Source organism: Lactuca serriola, chromosome 7, assembly GCF_051521515.1.
Source record: "Lactuca serriola cultivar US96UC23 chromosome 7, Lser_US96UC23_V15, whole genome shotgun sequence".
Classification (NCBI taxonomy): domain Eukaryota; kingdom Viridiplantae; phylum Streptophyta; class Magnoliopsida; order Asterales; family Asteraceae; genus Lactuca; species Lactuca serriola.
In genome coordinates this window covers 87,437,753-87,459,007 of record NC_136414.1, presented here as the reverse complement: position 1 = coordinate 87,459,007, position 21,255 = coordinate 87,437,753, and the positions used below count along the sequence as shown (strand labels likewise).

Sequence of the window (21,255 nt, the reverse complement as noted above, 5' to 3'; positions counted from 1 at the left end):
GTTTCGTAGGTTATGTTTTGAAGAAAAGCAAGAATGAATCTCATAAAGTCATTAATATCAGTAGGAGATGATGTGAGATTTGTTGTAATTGAGTAAAGGGAAAATGAATCAGGAGGGTAACCAACTATTGCGTTTGTTCTCATTTGGTCCCTTTCCTTTTTTTTTTTTGTACTCAGTATACCATCGAACTTGTTGTTTGTGTTCACCATAACCCTTTGACCGGCTATCACATGTCAAAAGCCGGTCAAAAGGGCTATGGTAAACACCAACAACAAGTTCGATGGTATATTGAATACAAAAAAAAGGACCAAATGAGTACAAACGCAAAAGTCAATTACCCTCAAGAGTCATTTTCCCATATTTAAATGATCTATGATGAAAATGGAATATATACCTTTAGTTGTCTTGTAACTTCATTAGCATGGAGAATGTTGGCTACTTTTGATTGACCATATACTTGATATTTACTGTACCTGTATAACATCATCTAATCAAGTTGAAGTAAAATTACTTAAGAGCGTCTTTTGTTTTGACTTAATCTGGAGATAACGACTTAATATGTTAAGCCAAAAGAACCTGGCTTATTGTATTATGATTTTTTTTGCTCCCAAAGGGTAAAACAGTCATTTATACAGTTTATTCAGTCTACAAAGGACTTGAAGTGGAAAAAAGGAACAAACACTTACTCTTTTTCATCATTAATTTTATCAAAACGGATTCCTTCAGGATAAGTAATCCTATGGGCCTCTGATGATACATTCACAATCCTTCCCTCTTTCTTGCTTTTACGTGCAGTTTTCTTCATATTGCCAAGCAAGAGATGGGTGAGAAGAAAGTGACCTGCAAATCAACACAAAGAATTCAGAAGCTATAAACGATTAAGTGTATTTAAAAACATATGAAATACCTAGATGATTGGTGGCAAACTGTAGTTCTATTTTATCTTTAGAAAGCATGAATGGGGTCATCATTATACCTACATTGTTTCTTAACACAAACCAAAGATTCCATTCTATAATCTCATGTACAGACTATAACAACTGAAGAAAGAAAGAGGAAAACATGTATATAAATAATGATATGAGATATGTATGTTACTTACATTAACAGGTTTAATGATTGACCAGTTGAATTAAAATTAGAGGAGAATTTCCTAATAGATGCCATGGAATTAAGATCAAATTCCATTGCTTTAACTTTGGCTGTTGGGAAGTTTGGGTTCCTCTTTTTGTGAATCGTAATTCATACTTCATAAAAGCCTCCACATGTGACGTCGGCCTCATCGATTGTGTGGAATTCGCTAACGGTTCCGATTGAATGAGATGGAGTTCTATAGATGTCGTCGACGGTGACGAATGTAGCCTAGAAATCCTTGCGATTCGTCTTCACCCTCTCTTTCAAGCATTTCCAGAGTCTGGAGAAGAAGCAGTACAACCGATTTAGGGTTCTTCCCAAATTTGGAAATAGACATCCACAAACTAATCAACCCACCCGATGGCTGTAGGAAATCGAAAATCAAATTGAAGCGAGAAAAAAAAAAAGCGAAGGTAGAAGATCTAGTTACCTGGACCAAGGCGGTGGTGATTGATCTTAGTTGGCCGGAACTGATATCTGGGTTGTTCCTTTTGTCAATGAATCACTGAGTCTCGTCTGTGGTATTTTTTTTTATCTCGTATTAGGCATTTAGGGGTAACAGTGCATCTGTTATTGGAGACCGATAGCAATGGCGGTGGAAGAGATAAGCAAGCTCGATTAAGAAGAGAGTGTCAATGGAGGATTGGGAAGTAAAAGTTGCAATGGGCTGTGGTAAACGTTCTATGGAAGGAAGAAAGAGATGGAATGGTGGTAGGAAGAATGCGGAAGATGGTAAGAATTAATGCGGTGGCGGAGGTATGACATTGACACCAATCGATTTTAGGGTAAATCCACGTGGTTTCCTCTACGAAGCGGTGGAAAATAAATGGCAATCATTTATTACAGCTTATGCCACTCCAATAATTTAAAAAAACAAAGGAAAAAAATAAAAAATTCGACCAATAAGATCAAAGTACTGTTCAAGTTGTACTTCTTAATTAGTATATATATATATATATATATATATATATATATATATATATATATATATATATAATTACTTTAATTAAATTTATGAACACTTCTAGATATATGGATTCAGCATGCGATGCCAAAGTTTTAGGTTAATTTAGTTAAAAACTTAAGTTGACACTATCATTAATTCAAGTTACATGTTATTAATATGGTTATAGGTGTTTTAAGAGCTACAATTCAATCCTAGCAATTTCGGTGATTTTATCTAGTGTTTTTACTTTGTCAGGTGAGTTCTTATGAACTTACTTATTATATGGACTGTGTGATTTTATATGTGTATGTTACACCACTGAAGGCCCAACGTGAATTGGTGGCCATGATGGGAATCTAGTGATACCATTTGTAGTATGTTTTTATGTGTATATTATACCATTAAAGATACCAGTGTGGGTAGGTGGTTAGGATGAGAGTCTAATACTACCATCTGAAGCGTGTATGTGTTGAATCTTATATTTTCCGGGCTCTAAGGGTCTTGAGTCTGTTGATGCTAGAGATATATATGAAGCTTCAATCCTGAAATTCAACACAACCCGTTAGGAGTTCTCCGACAACGGGTCCTGGGAGAACTCTCTGATGGTTAAATTAATTGATGGTCATAATTCGATTTTGATTCGTATAGAGAGGGGGAGAGTTAACTTAGCATGAGGTGTATGTTTATGAGATATATATATAGTCGGGAATATCATTACCTTAAGGAGGAAGGCATGACTCAAGGTTCTTATTTTCTTAGAATAGAGCATAAGTATGAGAATTGTTCATTGAGAAGGAGCATAAAGTTATACCTCTTGTCTTGGAAAGCAGCAGTCTGACTGGCCGAGGTCGAACCTCTTTGGCCGAAGCCGAACCGCTCGTGCTGAGGATGAACCAGATTAGTCGAAACCAAACCATATGTGCTAAGGATGAACCTAGTTGGCCGAGGCCAAACCTAAATGGATGAAGCCGAACCACTTATGCAGAGGATGAACCTGGTTGGCCGAGGTTGAACCTAATTAGTTGAACCATATTTGATGAACCATATTTGCAAGTATTTGAAAAAAGGTCCGACTAGGGATGTAACAGCCGAAAAATCCCAGGTAAAAATTTGATTTTATTATAATCATATCACTATTGAAACTTTGTCCAAACATTGAAAAACATTTAAATAAAACTATTTTCAAAGTTCATTCGCAAAGATCATATATAGCGGAAAATACAGGTGTATGCACTGCGTTCGTCATGAGCCCCTTTCATTTGAAAACTAGAGTACCTAAAACATAAACTGAAAACCGTAAGCACAAAGCTTAGTGAGTTCCCAAAAATACCACATACCAAACATTCAATAAACATACAGCAGGCCTCGCCCGGTAATCAGACCCCGTCCAGTCATCGGGCCCCGCCCGGTCATCGAGCTAAGCTCGGAAAGCATATAAACACATACACACATAATACACATAATATACAGATAGTCATCGGTCTTCGCCCGGCATCGGACCTTAGTCCAATAGCACATAAACACATGCAAATGCAAGAGTCACAAAGACAGCTAGCATTCTATCAATATAACATAAACATGGGCCGACATTGGTGCCTTCGACCCGTTAAACCCTCTAAGGAAACTTACCTCGAATGTTGAAGCTCACTGCAAGAAATCCCTAACTGCTGTCCTGACAACTCCTCGAGCTAACAATACGAAAATATCATCCAATTAGCAATTAGGTTCCAAACCATGATCCGAAATCCATACTTGGTGTAAAATGACCATTTTACCCCTGACCCAAAAAGATTCATAACAAGGCTTGAGCGTCAAACCAACAAGATACAAAACCACAAAATCCATGAAAGCCCACTAATGGCCCAATTTTCCAAATTGGGCCCAATCCCATACGAGCCTTGTCCTAAGCCCACATTTCCAATTCAGATTGCTTCAAACACCTCGTGGGACAAACTTAATCAAAGTCATAAGCCAAAACTCAAAGTCAAAGGCCTGAGTTGACCCAACTTGCTTAGTTAATCCTTTAACTCGTCGAGTTCCTCTGATAATCACAAAGTCGGGGAGAAACCGGTCCAACTCACCGAGTTGTCTAATCAACCCGTCGAGTTGACCCACACCGACTCAGAATCGAGGAAAACCAAAACAACTCTTCGAGTTGGCCATCCAACTCATCGAGTTCCCCCGAGACCTAACAACTTAATCCATTTAGCCGACTAACAGCTTCTCCCACTCGGCTCTTAACTGAAAAGGCCTTAAGAAGGGTAAGGTTTCCAACTTTACCCCTAAGAACCACCAAAATCGGTTCAAAACCCAAACCCTAAACTTAAAAGGGTAAGGACTTAATCGTTAAGCACTTATTCCTCAAGGACAAAACTCTAAGATGCATATCTGACCATATGACGCTAGATGACCATGTAGAGTTTCCAACTTAACATTTATTCATCCTTAAAAGAAGCCCAAAAGCTTAAAAAAGACCAAAAGAAGGACTTAATGAGTGCATGAAGCCCTTAGGGCCATAAAGTTGGCACCTTTATGCCAAAAGAGCTCAAAAGGATCATAGATCTGGAAGAATAGCACTTGGGACTTCCTTCAACCCCACCAATCACTCAACCATGGCTAAAAGCATCAAAACTTAACCCAAAAAGAGATCAAATCAATTATTAAGAAAGGATAGAACTTTATACCCACAGTATATTGGAAATGATGCAAATAATCAAGATCTGAAGGCTTCTACTTGAATCACCACCCTGCATCAAGCTTATCCTTCTTCCAAGAGCTTCAAACACACCAAAACACACTAAAAAAGGGCTCACAACACTCAAAAATGCTTTAGGGTTTCGAGATTAGGGTTAGAGGATATGGAGGCTGGAAATGAGGCCAACACCTGGGACTTAAGGTGTTCAAATAAGGTGTAAAATCTCGAAATTAGGGTTTCTCGAACAGATTCCAACTCGTCGAGTTCCCTTCACCAACTCGACGAGTTGGTCCTTAATAACACGCGCCTTAAAAACTTCTAACATGTCGAGTTTATGCCATAAAATCGACGAGTTGGCTCCTGAAATGGGAATTTATTTCCATAATTTGACCTTCTAGATTTCAGATGTTACAACTCACCCCCACTTAAATTAGATTTCTTCATCGAAATCGCTCATTGTTGACGCTCATTCCAAAACGACCAACCTGCTGATTATAAACAAAATTCGACGCACAAAATAATCTATTATGGTGATGTGTCTACAAAAGCAGGATGATATTGTACATATTGATGTTGTATCTTATCCCATGAGTTCGATCTTAAAGCTAAGTAAACTAAAAAATCATAGCACTTGTGATTCCACTTGTTTGTAGACTTTGTCTAGAATCCATGATACGATAAATCATTTTATTGGAAATGTAAATGTAGTCATGAAATGCGTCTGCTTAGTCAAGTTTCCCCTAATAAATATTCAAGTTCATTACAAAGTTGTACATGTATGAATAATGTCGTTTCGTAGGTTATGTTTTGAAGAGAAGCAAGAATGAATCTCATAAAGTCATTAATATCAGTAGGAGATGATGTGAGATTTGTTGTAAATGAGTAAAGGGAAAATGAATCAGGAGGATAACCAAGTGTTGCGTTTGTTCTCATTTGGTCCCTTTCCTTTTTTTTGTACTCAGTATACCATCGAACTTGTTGTTTGTGTTCACCATAACCCTTTGACCGGCTATCACATGTCAAAAGCCGGTCAAAAGGGCTATGGTAAACACCAACAACAAGTTCGATGGTATATTGAATACAAAAAAAAGAGACCAAATGAGTACAAACGCAAAAGTCAATTACCCTCAAGAGTCATTTTCCCATATTTAAATGATCTATGATGAAAATGGAATATATACCTTTAGTTGTCTTGTAACTTCATTAGCATGGAGAATGTTGGCTACTTTTGATTGACCATATGCTTGATATTTACTGTACCTGTATAACATCATCTAATCAAGTTGAAGTAAAATTACTTAAGAGCGTCTTTTGTTTTGACTTAATCTGGAGATAACGACTTAATATGTTAAGCCAAAAGAACCTGGCTTATTGTATTATGATTTTTTTTGCTCCCAAAGGGTAAAACAGTCATTTATACAGTTTATTCAGTCTACAAAGGACTTGATGTGGAAAAAAGGAACAAACACTTACTCTTTTTCATCATTAATTTTATCAAAACGGATTCCTTCAGGATAAGTAATCCTATGGGCCTCTGATGATACATTCACAATCCTTCCCTCTTTCTTGCTTTTACGTGCAGTTTTCTTCATATTGCCAAGCAAGAGATGGGTGAGAAGAAAGTGACCTCCAAATCAACACAAAGAATTCAGAAGCTATAAACGATCAAGTGTATTTAAAAACATATGAAATACCTAGATGATTGGTGGCAAACTGTAGTTCTATTTTATCTTTAGAAAGCATGAATGGGGTCATCATTATACCTGCATTGTTTCTTAACACAAACCAAAGATTCCATTCTATAATCTCATGTACAGACTATAACAACAGAAGAAAGAAAGAGGAAAACATGTATATAAATAATGATATGAGATATGTATGTTACTTACATTAACAGGTTTAATGATTGACCAGTTGAATTAAAATTAGAGGAGAATTTCCTAATAGATGCCATGGAATTAAGATCAAATTCCATTGCTTTAACTTTGGCTGTTGGGAAGTTTGGGTTCCTCTTTTTGTGAATCGTAATTCATACTTCATAAAAGCCTCCACATGTGACGTCGGCCTCATCGATTGTGTGGAATTCGCTAACGGTTCCGATTGAATGAGATGGAGTTCTATAGATGTCGTCGACAGTGACGAATGTAGCCTAGAAATCCTTGCGATTCGTCTTCACCCTCTCTATCAAGCATTTCCAGAGTCTGGAGAAGAAGCAGTACAACCGATTTAGGGTTCTTCCCAAATTTGGAAATAGACATCCACAAACTAATCAACCCACCCGGTGGCTCTAGGAAATCGAAAATCAAATTGAAGCGAGAAAAAAAAAAGCGAAGGCAGAAGATCTAGTTACCTGGACCAAGGCGGTGGTGATTGATCTTAGTTGGCCGAAACTGATATCTGGGTTGTTCCCTTTTGTCAATGAATCACTGAGTCTCGTCTGTGGTATTTTTTTTAACTCGTATTAGGCATTTAGGGGTAACAGTGCATCTGTTATTGGAGACCGATAGCGATGGCGGTGGAAGAGATAAGCAAGGTCGATTAAGAAGAGAGTGTCAATGTAGGATTGGGAAGTAAAAGTTGCAATGGGCTGTGGTAAACGTTCTATGGAAGGAAGAAAGAGATGGAATGGTGGTAGGAAGAATGCGGAAGATGGTAAGAATTAATGCGGTGGAGGAGGTATGACATTGACACCAATCGATTTTAGGGTAAATCCACGTGGTTTCCTCTACGAAGCGGTGGAAAATAAATGGCAATCATTTATTACAGCTTATGCCACTCCAATAATTTAAAAAAACAAAGGAAAAAAATCAAAAATTCGACCAATAAGATCAAAGTATTGTTCAAGTTGTACTTCTTAATTAGTACATATATATATATATATATATATATATATATATATATATATATATATATATATATATATAATTACTTTAATTAAATTTATGAACACTTCTAGATATATGGATTCAGCATGCGATGCCAAAGTGTTAGGTTAATTTAGTTAAAAACTTAAGTTGACACTATCATTAATTCAAGTTACATGTTATTAATATGGTTATAGGTGTTTTAAGAGCTACAATTCAATCCTAGCAATTTCGGTGATTTTATCTAGTGTTTTTACTTTGTCAGGTGAGTTCTCATGAACTTACTTATTATATGGACTGTGTGATTTTATATGTGTATGTTACACCACTGAAGGCCCAACGTGAATTGGTGGCCATGATGGGAATCTAGTGATACCATTTGTAGTATGTTTTTATGTGTATATTATACCATTAAAGATACCAGTGTGGGTAGGTGGTTAGGATGAGAGTCTAATAGTACCATCTGAAGCGTGTATGTGTTGAATCTTATATTTTCCGGGCTCTAAGGGTCTTGAGTCTGTTGATGCTAGAGATATATATGAAGCTTCAATCCTGAAATTCAACACAACCCGTTAGGAGTTCTCCGACAACGGGTCCTGGGAGAACTCTCTGATGGTTAAATTAATTGATGGTCATAATTCGATTTTGATTCGTATAGAGAGGGGGAGAGTTAACTTAGCATGAGGTGTATGTTTATGAGATATATATAGTCGGGAATATCATTACCGTAAGGAGGAAGGCATGACTCAAGGTTCTTATTTTCTTAGAATAGAGCATAAGTATGAGAATTGTTCATTGAGAAGGAGCATAAAGTTGTACCTCTTGTCTTGGAAAGCAGCAGTCTGACTGGCCGAGGTCGAACCTCTTTTGCCGAAGCCGAACCGCTCGTACTGAGGATGAACCAGATTAGTCGAAACCAAACCATATGTGTTAAGGATGAACCTAGTTGGCCGAGGCCAAACCTAAATGGATGAAGCCGAACCACTTATGCAGAGGATGAACCTGGTTGGCCAAGGTTGAACCTAATTAGTTGAACCATATTTGATGAACCATATTTGCAAGTATTTGAAAAAAGGTCCGACTAGGGATGTAACAGCCGAAAAATCCCAGGTAAAAATTTGATTTTATTATAATCAAATCACTATTGAAACTTTGTCCAAACATTGAAAAACATTTAAATAAAACTATTTTCAAAGTTCATTCGCAAAGATCATATATAGCGGAAAATATAGGTGTATGCACTGCGTTCGTCATGAGCCCCGTTCATTTGAAAACTAGAGTACCTAAAAGATAAACTGAAAACCGTAAGCACAAAGCTTAGTGAGTTCCCAAAAATACCACATACCAAACATTCAATAAACATACAGCAGGCCTCGCCCGGTCATCAGACCCCGTCCAGTCATCGGGCCCCGCCCGGTCATCGAGCTAAGCTCGGAAAGCATATAAACACATACACACATAATACACATAATATACAGATAGTCATCGGTCTTCGCCCGGCATCGGACCTTAGTCCAATAGCACATAAACACAGGCAAATGCAAGAGTCACAAAGACAGCTAGCATTCTATTAGTATAACATAAACATGGGCCGACATTGGTGCCTTCGACCCGCTAAACTCTCTAAGGAAACTTACCTCGAATGCTGCAGCTCACTGCATGAAATCCCTAACTGCTGCCCTGACAACTCCTCGAGCTAACAATACGAAAATATCATCCAATTAGCAATTAGGTTCCAAACCATGATCCGAAATCCATACTTGGGGTAAAATGACCATTTTACCCCTGACCCAAAAAGATTCATAACAAGGCTTGAGCCCCAAACCAACAAGATACAAAACCACAAAATCCATGAAAGCCCACTAATGGCCCAATTTTCCAAATTGGGCCCAATCCCATACGAGCCTTGTCCTAAGCCCACATTTCCATTTCAGATTGCTTCAAACACCTCGTGGGACAAACTTAATCAAAGTCATAAGCCAAAACTCAAAGTTAAAGGCCTGAGTTGACCCAACTTGCTTAGTTAATTCTTTAACTCGTCGAGTTCCTCTGATAATCACAAAGTCGGGGAGAAACCGGTCCAACTCACCGAGTTGTCTAATCAACCCGTCAAGTTGACCCACACCGACTCAGAATCGAGGAAAACCAAAACAACTCTTCGAGTTGGCCATCCAACTCATCGAGTTCCCCCGAGACCTAACAACTTAATCCATTTAGCCGACTAACAGCTTCTCCCACTCGGCTCTTAACTGAAAAAGGCCTTAAGAAGGGTAAAGTTTCCAACTTTACCCCTAAGAACCACCAAAATCGGTTCAAAACCCAAACCCTAAACTTAAAAGGGTAAGGACTTAATCGCTAAGCACTTACTCCTCAAGGACAAAACTCTAAGATGCATATCTGACCATATGAGGCTAGATGACCGTCTAGAGTTTCCAACTTAACACTTATTCATCCTTAAAAGAAGCCCGAAAGCTTAAAAAAGACCAAAAGAAGGACTTAATGAATGCATGAAGCCCTTAGGGCCATAAAGTTGGCACCTTTATGCCAAAAGAGCTCAAAAGGATCATAGATCTGGAAGAATAGCACTTGGGACTTCCTTCAACCCCACCAATCACTCAACCATGGCTAAAAGCATCAAAACTTAACCCAAAAAGAGATCAAATCAATTATTAAGAAAGGATAGAACTTTATACCCACAGTATATCGGAAATGATGCAAATAATCAAGATCTGAAGGCTTCTACTTGAATCACCACCCTGCATCAAGCTTATCCTTCTTCCAAGAGCTTCAAACACACCAAAACACACTAAAAAAGGGCTCACAACACTCAAAAATGCTTTAGGGTTTCGAGATTAGGGTTAGAGGATATGGAGGCTGGAAATGAGGCCAACACCTGGGACTTAAGGTGTTCAAATAAGGTGTAAAATCTCGAAATTAGGGTTTCTCGAACAGATTCCAACTCGTCGAGTTCCCTTCACCAACTCGACGAGTTGGTCCTTAATAACACGCGCCTTAAAAACTTCTAACATGTCGAGTTTATGCCATAAAATCGACGAGTTGGCTCCTGAAATGGGAATTTATTTCCATAATTTGACCTTCTAGATTTCAGATGTTACAACTCACCCCCACTTAAATTAGATTTCTTTATCGAAATCGCTCATTGTTAACGCTCATGCCAAAACGACCAACCTGACGATTATAAACAAAATTCTACGCACAAAGTAATCTATTATGGTGATGTGTCTACAAAAGCAGCATGATATTGTACATATTGATGTTGTATCTTATCCCATGAGTTCGATCTTAAAGCTAAGTAAACTAAAAAATCATAGCACTTGTGATTCCACTTGTTTGTAGACTTTGTCTAGAATCCATGATACGATAAATCATTTTATTGGAAATGTAAATGTAGTCATGAAATGCGTCTGCTTAGTCAAGATTCCCCTAATAAATATTTAAGTTCATTACAAAGTTGTACATGTATGAATAATGTCGTTTCGTAGGTTATGTTTTGAAGAGAAGCAAGAATGAATCTCATAAAGTCATTAATATCAGTAGGAGATGATGTGAGATTTGTTGTAAATGAGTAAAGGGAAAATGAATCAGGAGGATAACCAAGTGTTGCGTTTGTTCTCATTTGGTCCCTTTCCTTTTTTTTTGTACTCAGTATACCATCGAACTTGTTGTTTGTGTTCACCATAACCCTTTGACCGGCTATCACATGTCAAAAGCCGGTCAAAAGGGCTATGGTAAACACCAACAACAAGTTCGATGGTATATTGAATACAAAAAAAAGGGACCAAATGAGTACAAACGCAAAAGTCAATTACCCTCAAGAGTCATTTTCCCATATTTAAATGATCTATGATGAAAATGGAATATATACCTTTAGTTGTCTTGTAACTTCATTAGCATGGAGAATGTTGGCTACTTTTGATTGACCATATGCTTGATATTTACTGTACCTGTATAACATCATCTAATCAAGTTGAAGTAAAATTACTTAAGAGCGTCTTTTTTTTTTACTTAATCTGGAGATAACGACTTAATATGTTAAACCAAAAGAACCTGGCTTATTGTATTATGATTTTTTTTGCTCCCAAAGGGTAAAACAGTCATTTATACAGTTTATTCAGTCTACAAAGGACTTGATGTGGAAAAAAGGAACAAACACTTACTCTTTTTCATCATTAATTTTATCAAAACGGATTCCTTCAGGATAAGTAATCCTATGGGCCTCTGATGATACATTCACAATCCTTCCCTCTTTCTTGCTTTTACGTGCAGTTTTCTTCATATTGCCAAGCAAGAGATGGGTGAAAAGAAAGTGACCTGCAAATCAACACAAAGAATTCAGAAGCTATAAACGATCAAGTGTATTTAAAAACATATGAAATACCTAGATGATTGGTGGCAAACTATAGTTCTATTTTATCTTTAGAAAGCATGAATGGGGTCATCATTATACCTGCATTGTTTCTTAACACAAACCAAAGATTCCATTCTATAATCTCATGTACAGACTATAACAACAGAAGAAAGAAAGAGGAAAACATGTATATAAATAATGATATGAGATATGTATGTTACTTACATTAACAGGTTTAATGATTGACCAGTTGAATTAAAATTAGAGGCGAATTTCCTAATAGATGCCATGGAATTAAGATCAAATTCCATTGCTTTAACTTTGGTTGTTGGGAAGTTTGGGTTCCTCTTTTTGTGAATCGTAATTCATACTTCATAAAAGCCTCCACATGTGACGTCGACCTCATCGATTGTGTGGAATTCGCTAACGGTTCCGATTGAATGAGATGGAGTTCTATGCATGTCGTCGACGGTGACGAATGTAGCCTAGAAATCCTTGCGATTCGTCTTCACCCTCTCTATCAAGCATTTCCAGAGTCTGGAGAAGAAGCAGTACAACCGATTTAGGGTTCTTCCCAAATTTGGAAATAGACATCCACAAACTAATCAACCCACCCGATGGCTCTAGGAAATCGAAAATCAAATTGAAGCGAGAAAAAAAAAGCGAAGGCAGAAGATCTAGTTACCTGGACCAAGGCGGTGGTGATTGATCTTAGTTGGCCGGAACTGATATTTGGGTTGTTCCCTTTTGTCAATGAATCACTGAGTCTCGTCTGTGGTATTTTTTTTAACTCGTATTAGGCATTTAGGGGTAACAGTGCATCTGTTATTGGAGACCGATAGCGATGGCGGTGGAAGAGATAAGCAAGGTCGATTAAGAAGAGAGTGTCAATGGAGGATTGGGAAGTAAAAGTTGCAATGGGCTGTGGTAAACGTTCTATGGAAGGAAGAAAGAGATGGAATGGTGGTAGGAAGAATGCGGAAGATGGTAAGAATTAATGCGGTGGCGGAGGTATGACATTGACACCAATCGATTTTAGGGTAAATCCACGTGGTTTCCTCTACGAAGCGGTGGAAAATAAATGGCAATCATTTATTACAGCTCATGCCACTCCAATAATTTAAAAAAACAAAGGAAAAAAATCAAAAATTCGACCAATAAGATCAAAGTACTGTTCAAGTTGTACTTCTTAATTAGTATATATATATATATATATATATATATATATAATTACTTTAATTAAATTTATGAACACTTCTAGATATATGGATTCAGCATGCGATGCCAAAGTGTTAGGTTAATTTAGTTAAAACCTTAAGTTGACACTATCATTAATTCAAGTTACATGTTATTAATATGGTTATAGGTGTTTTAAGAGCTACAATTCAATCCTAGCAATTTCGGTGATTTTATCTAGTGTTTTTACTTTGTCAGGTGAGTTCTTATGAACTTACTTATTATATGGACTGTGTGATTTTATATGTGTATGTTACACCACTGAAGGCCCAACGTGAATAGGTGGCCATGATGGGAATCTAGTGATACCATTTGTAGTATGTTTTTATGTGTATATTATACCATTAAAGATACCAGTGTGGGTAGGTGGTTAGGATGAGAGTCTAATAGTACCATCTGAAGCGTGTATGTGTTGAATCTTATATTTTCCGGGCTCTAAGGGTCTTAAGTCTGTTGATGCTAGAGATATATATGAAGCTTCAATCTTGAAATTCAACACAACCCGTTAGGAGTTCTCCGACAACGGGTCCTGGGAGAACTCTCTGATGGTTAAATTAATTGATGGTCATAATTCGATTTTGATTCGTATAGAGAGGGGGAGAGTTAACTTAGCATGAGGTGTATGTTTATGAGATATATATAGTCGGGAATATCATTACCTTAAGGAGGAAGGCATGACTCAAGGTTCTTATTTTCTTAGAATAGAGCATAAGTATGAGAATTGTTCATTGAGAAGGAACATAAAGTTGTACCTCTTGTCTTGGAAAGCAACAGTCTGGCTGGCCGAGGTCGAACCTCTTTGGCCGAAGCCGAACCGCTCGTGCTGAGGATGAACCAGATTAGTCGAAACCAAACCATATGTGCTAAGGATGAACCTAGTTGGCCGAGGCCAAACCTAAATGGATGAAGCCGAACCACTTATGCAGAGGTTGAACCTGGTTGGCCGAGGTTGAACCTAATTAGTTGAACCATATTTGATGAACCATATTTGCAAGTATTTGAAAAAAGGTCCGACTAGGGATGTAACAGCCGAAAAATCCCAGGTAAAAATTTGATTTTATTATAATCATATCACTATTGAAACTTTGTCCAAACATTGAAAAACATATAAATAAAACTATTTTCAAAGTTCATTCGCAAAGATCATATATAGCGGAAAATACAGGTGTATGCACTGCGTTCGTCATGAGCCCTTTCATTTGAAAACTAGAGTACCTAAAACATAAACTGAAAACCGTAAGCACAAAGCTTAGTGAGTTCCCAAAAATACCACATACCAAACATTCAATAAACATACAGCAGGCCTCGCCCGGTCATCAGACCCCGTCCAGTCATCGGGCCCCGCCCGGTCATCGAGCTAAGCTCGGAAAGCATATAAACACATACACACATAATACACATAATATACAGATAGTCATCGGTCTTCGCCCGGCATCGGACCTTAGTCCAATAGCACATAAACACATGCAAATGCAAGAGTCACAAAGACAGCTAGCATTCTATCAGTATAACATAAACATGGGCCGACATTGGTGCCTTCGACCCGCTAAACCCTCTAAGGAAACTTACCTCGAATGCTGAAGCTCACTGCAAGAAATCCCTAACTGCTGCCCTGACAACTCCTCGAGCTAACAATACAAAAATATCATCCAATTAGCAATTAGGTTCCAAACCATGATCCGAAATCCATACTTGGGGTAAAATGAACATTTTACCCCTGACCCAAAAAGATTCATAACAAGGCCTGAGCCCCAAACCAACAAGATACAAAACCACAAAATCCATGAAAGCCCACTAATGGTCCAATTTTCCAAATTGGGCCCAATCCCATACGAGCCTTGTCCTAAGCCCACATTTCCAATTCAGATTGCTTCAAACACCTCGTGGGATAAACTTAATCAAAGTCATAAGCCAAAACTCAAAGTCAAGAGCCTGAGTTGACCCAACTTGCTTAGTTAATCCTTTAACTCGTCGAGTTCCTCTGATAATCACAAAGTCGGGGAGAAACCGGTCCAACTCACCGAGTTGTCTAATCAACCCGTCGAGTTGACCCACACCGACTCAGAATCGAGGAAAACCAAAACAACTCTTCGAGTTGGCCATCCAACTCATCGAGTTCCCCCGAGACCTAACAACTTAATCAATTTAGCCGACTAACAGCTTCTCCCACTCGGCTCTTAACTGAAAAAGGCCTTAAGAAGGGTAAAGTTTCCAACTTTACCCCTAAGAACCACCAAAATCGGTTCAAAACCCAAACCCTAAACTTAAAAGGGTAAGGACTTAATCGCTAAGCACTTATTCCTCAAGGACAAAACTCTAAGATGCATATCTGACCATATGAGGCTAGATGACCATGTAGAGTTTCCAACTTAACACTTATTCATCCTTAAAAGAAGCCCGAAAGCTTAAAAAAGACCAAAAGAAGGACTTAGTGAATGCATGAAGCCCTTAGGGCCATAAAGTTGGCACCTTTATGCCAAAAGAGCTCAAAAGGATCATAGATCTGGAAGAATAGCACTTGGGACTTCCTTCAACCCCACCAATCACTCAACCATGGCTAAAAGCATCAAAACTTAACCCAAAAAGAGATCAAATCAATTATTAAGAAAGGATAGAACTTTATACCCACAGTATATTGGAAATGATGCAAATAATCAAGATCTAAAGGCTTCTACTTGAATCACCACCCTGCATCAAGCTTATCCTTCTTCCAAGAGCTTCAAACACACCAAAACACACTAAAAAAGGGCTCACAACACTCAAAAATGCTTTAGGGTTTCGAGATTAGGGTTAGAGGATATGGAGGCTGGAAATGAGGCCAACACCTGGGACTTAAGGTGTTCAAATAAGGTGTAAAATCTCGAAATTAGGGTTTCTCGAACAGATTCCAACTCGTCGAGTTCCCTTCACCAACTCGACGAGTTGGTCCTTAATAACACGCGCCTTAAAAACTTCTAACATGTCGAGTTTATGCCATAAAATCGACGAGTTGGCTCCTGAAATGGGAATTTATTTCCATAATTTGACCTTCTAGATTTCAGATGTTACAACTCACCCCCACTTAAATTAGATTTCTTCATCGAAATCGCTCATTGTTAACGCTCATGCCAAAACGACCAACCTGACGATTATAAACAAAATTCTACGCACAAAATAATCTTCCCTAGGCAACGAAAACCCAAACCGAAACTTCTATCCTGAAAATAACATGTAACCCTTCAGCCCGTGCAACACTTCTACCTTTCTAGGACTAGAATCTATAATGGCCTGACACCCCGACAAACCGCTAATGCTGAAACAACTCCATGCCCAACTCTTAATGAATAACCGACCAATCATAACAGCTCCAATTCTGAACATACCATGCCTATCCAAATTTACTGAAACCACGCTTAGAATAGTTCTTTAAGCCCGATGAAGAACAAACCACAATTCCTTGAACAAAACCAATCCTATCTCACCTAAATCCTGAAATCTAAGGTCTCAATGGTTTGACTCCCTATCAAACCTCTCACACCGAACTGTTACCATGCCAACCTCAAAAAGTTTCATTCAAACAAAACGCTTCATATCCCAGATCACATCGTTGTTTCCAAGGGACAATGCCACTCATCATTTATTGCTACAGAACACTCATACTTGACATAGAGCTCAGATAATTCTTCGAGTAGAAGATTTATCCCTACAATGGTTAGACTCAGACGAGAGATGCGCAACAAGGTCAAATCAATTACTCTGTGATTATTTAATCCCACAACAAGTGACTTCGCATTTCCCAATAAATCAATTACTCTACACACACACACATGAAACCCTATCACCAACACTGCCTGAATCATCGAAATTGCCTCGAAACATCGAAACTAACTAAAACACCAAAACTGCCCGAAACAGCATGCTACATCCTTTCTGCTTTCCAAAATTCACTGAGACCTTCCTGGTCCCAATTCTTCAGCAAGTCATCTAAAATACCAGGTTCCATCCCGGTTGTTGAGCCAAAAGACTCCCACACAATTTCCCCTCGCGACTTCCGACAGAAAGCTTCACAGGCAATAATCACCCAGACCATCTCGACACTAACCCGATACTAAACTAAACGCTACTGGACCAACCGTAGTTTTTCCTCATACCCGGTTTCCCATGACCTAATGTATCCTGATTCCAAACATGTTGCAGCCCTCCAACAACCTTACAAACTGAACCACCCTAGCCTAAACCATCCGAAGGAAACCGCATGCAAAACACATGTTTGCTACAATCTCACCACTAAACAAAGACCGGTGAATGCTACAGGCCACCCCACAGTCTTACAACACTCCCACACCAACTGACCACTAGTGAATGCTGATGGGTTATGAGCATATCTACAATCCTATGTAATCATGCAACCCTAATTGCTTTGGATCTAAGTTTTTCACTAATTGAACATGAAAAAGAAATTCCAAATCAATAACCCTAGAAACTCGCATACAAATTGAAATTCATGTTTAAATTAGTGTTAGAAGATTACCTTACTTGTTATGTAGTAATAACAAGACAATCTTGAAGATCCTTGACTCTTGAAAGCTTAGTACCCCAAATGTTGCACCTCTAATGGTTCACAAACATCCAATGCAAGAGGATGAGAGGAGAGTCTTAGAAAATTGGCTAGGATTAGGAACCATATGCTTACGCCAAAATTCTATTGACTTGGGAGGGTTTATATAGGGCTAGGTTGCTCAATCTTAAAGCTGCACTTGAATAAGGAAACCCTAGTTCCCCTCCAAATCCCTAAGCAACCCATGAACCTCCTTAAGGAAGCCCTTGGACGAAATCTTATATGGCCATCCTATAAATTTCGTCCACTCCATTTCATGGAGTCCTCAAGCCCAATTTCACAACTATCATTGATTTGTAAACCAACCCCTCCATTATTAATCAGTTCCTCTAATCCGAAAATTAATTCCAGACTAATTTCTGATTAATCACTAATTAATGATATGATTTCCAAATAATATATAATCTTGTAATATATTAAAAAAATCATTTTGAGTGCCAATTTATTATTTCAAATAATAAATTCTATTCTCTCTCCACTAGTCATCTTGTCAAGTTGCATGTGTGAAGGCAACCTAAAAGGACTATGCTACTACCAAATTAAGTACATACCAATTATAGTTATGGGCTTAGACACCTAATCCAACAGTCTCCCACTTGGATAAGTCAAATAATTATGTTTGCAAGTATGACCTTAAAATTTGACTATCAATCATAACTTTCAAAAGCCGATGTCGAACTCTGACCTTGTCAGTTACGTATCCTTTATATAAGTGAACAAATATCCCACCGTTCTACAAGATATCGTTTGGACATGAGACATGGATTATAATCATTCGCTATGTCTAAGATTTATTTCCTGATTTCCGATTTATGACGACTGACTAAAATCGAACACATCAAATCAGTCCAAGCTTGGCTAAGTGCTTCAGATGTCATCACTAAATCATTGAGGGGCCCACATATGTCGCTTTTATCTCATTTAGGGTAAAAGTAACAGATAAACTTTGACTATATGCTAGTACTATTCACTCATCAAATCATATACAACAATACATTTTATAACATCAATTTACTGATGCATTTACATATTATCAATGCACAACCTACTTGTAAACTACAACTCATATATCTCCATTTGAAGAATATAATATATTATCATCTCAAAATTACTCGTGATATAATCCATGAACTAATTCTCTGAGCGTGGGTTAATCCAATACTCAAAATCCTATTTCAGGAGTACTCATGAACACTGCAACAAACTTGTGTCATGTCTAAGTTCTTAGACAATGTACAGTCAAACTCGTGACAATCTTAATTCACTACTTACTTCCAAGAGTATGATCGACTGTGGATGTTTGAATAACCTAGTTATTCGGGAATTAAAACATGCGAAGTGAAACACAATAATAACCTAATTAAATATGGTCTCAAACAATTAAATATAAATAAAACACTTATTACTTAATCACCATATTAATTAGACTTTATTCATTGTATAATGTTTCGAGTAATGAACTAAATACTTGAATTAAAACACTAGTCATGCCATGCTCTAAGCATATACATTATGTTTATCTATGTCCCTTCCTTTGTGAAACAAATCAATTGAACACATTTCCAATGATCCTCATTTCACAATTGTAAATCCATATTAAAAGTGTAAGAATACCAAATTCTTGGCGCTACTAGAATGTTTTAGAGTCTAACCTTTCATGTAGTGATCCTTTTGTAATGTCAAGGCACCAAAGTCATAGAGACTTTGCCAATGATATTTCAAATCATTCCATTGGAGATTTGTTACAAAAACAATTCCATGGAAAAGAAGTCTCGCATTCAAAGTACATTCCTTGAACATCCTTCTTGCACAAAATTTTCTAACTCGAACGTAGATAATAACCAACTCCCATTATGGAAACATTTCCATAATAACCAACTTAGATTTTATGGTGTATGTGTTCCTATCCATGCAAATTTTTTCATTTCCAACCACCATCATAAGACAAGGTTTATGAAAAATTCAAACTCATATGGACTGAACTTGTTTAATCTTAATTTCTTGCCATCTGGTAGCACAAGGGCGTACCAGTGCTTCCAAGTTATTGAGCAGCTCAGCCATACATATCAATGTACTTTCACTGATCAAGGTGCTTTGCCTTATGCAGTCAAATGAAAAACATAGAAATCACGAGCCTTACCAACTCAACTGGAATGGGAATAGAAACAAGAATGTGTCAACATGATAGGTTATCAACCACAGGTCGTGTGCTAGTGATTACTAAAAGGTTTATTGTCGATTGTTTTCCTGAAATTTTTCAAGATCAATAAGACTCCCACTAACTTCTTGACATATAAGATTCTCTGTCAAGGAACATTCCTCGAAAAACAAATATTCAAGAGTTAGTGTGTGTTCTTATCAAGAAAACACTTCATATAATTGGTCTTAATTGGTCTTTGTTTTATTAAAAACATCATAACTAGGGTTAGGAACCATATGCTTAGGCCGAAATTCTATTGACATGGGAGGGTTTATATATGGCTAGATTGCTCAATCTTAAAGCTGGACTTGAATAAGGAAACCCTAGTTCCCATCCAAAACCCTAAGCAACCCATGAACCTCCTTAAGGAAGCCCTTGGATGAAATCTTATAGGGCCTTCGTATAATTTTTTCCACTCCATTTCATGGAGTCCTTAAGCCCGATTTCACAAATATCAATGATTTGCATAACAGATCCTCCATTATTGATCAGTTCCTTTAATCCCAAAATTAATCCCAGACTAATTTCTAATTAATCACTAATTAATAATATAATTTCCAAATAATATATTAATCTTGTAATATATTAATAAAATCATTTTGAGTACCAATTTATTATTTTAAATAATAAATTTTACTCTCTATCCACTAGTCATCCTCTCAAGTTGCATGATTGAAGGCAACCTAAAAGGACCATGCTAAGCTACTATCAAATCAAGTACATACCAATTATAGTTATGGGCTTAGACACGTAATCCAAAAAATGCTATGGGTCACCCAGAAGTCTTATAACACTTCCACTTATGATAATCGCAGCCCAAAGCCTTACCTCTAATTTATCAAATTGAAAACACCATGAGTCGAACACACACTCGACCGAACGCCCTAGCTGAACTCGAGCAATACCTGGAACCCCATCCGGGTTCCCCAAAGCCTACTATCAAGCACCAAGAGAATGCAATCTCAATGTTAGCAAGTTTCCTAAACTTCCAACTCACACAGTCCTCAATCCAAACCGCCACTTGGGTCACCTTCCTCCTCGACAAGGATGCGGAACTTATCCTAGTTTCAAATCCACTTATGCTCATGAATCCATGGACGATTCTACCCTACTTCGATTCAACTAAGTTCTCATAGCACACTAGAATTGAAGAATTTCCAACCCTTCTCACTTTCCAATGGTCCATCCGCCAACAACCCATGCTCAACCTTGTT

The 21,255-nt window shown here is 37.7% G+C and overlaps 1 protein-coding gene, 1 long non-coding RNA gene and 1 pseudogene across 2 annotated transcripts; all 3 read right to left on the bottom strand.

Annotated features, from left to right (window-relative positions):
• Positions 1-370: 370 nt before the first annotated feature.
• On the bottom strand, positions 371-1,197 carry LOC145064188 (short-chain dehydrogenase TIC 32, chloroplastic-like). Its single transcript, XM_079011684.1, has 4 exons — positions 1,103-1,197; positions 908-987; positions 687-840; positions 371-473 (listed from the first exon to the last, which is right to left on the bottom strand). The coding sequence occupies exons 1-4, from the start codon at positions 1,186-1,188 to the stop codon at positions 371-373; spliced, it is 423 nt and encodes a 140-aa protein (XP_078867810.1). The 5' UTR covers positions 1,189-1,197.
• A 5,054-nt stretch (positions 1,198-6,251) lies between these two features.
• Positions 6,252-6,773, bottom strand: LOC145062977 (uncharacterized). The gene is made up of 3 exons (XR_013687795.1): positions 6,665-6,773; positions 6,470-6,549; positions 6,252-6,402 (listed from the first exon to the last, which is right to left on the bottom strand). It is a non-coding gene; the product is annotated as an uncharacterized LOC145062977 (long non-coding RNA).
• A 4,728-nt stretch (positions 6,774-11,501) lies between these two features.
• On the bottom strand, positions 11,502-12,322 carry LOC145064187 (short-chain dehydrogenase TIC 32, chloroplastic-like; annotated as a pseudogene).
• Between the last annotated feature and the right edge of the window lie 8,933 nt (positions 12,323-21,255).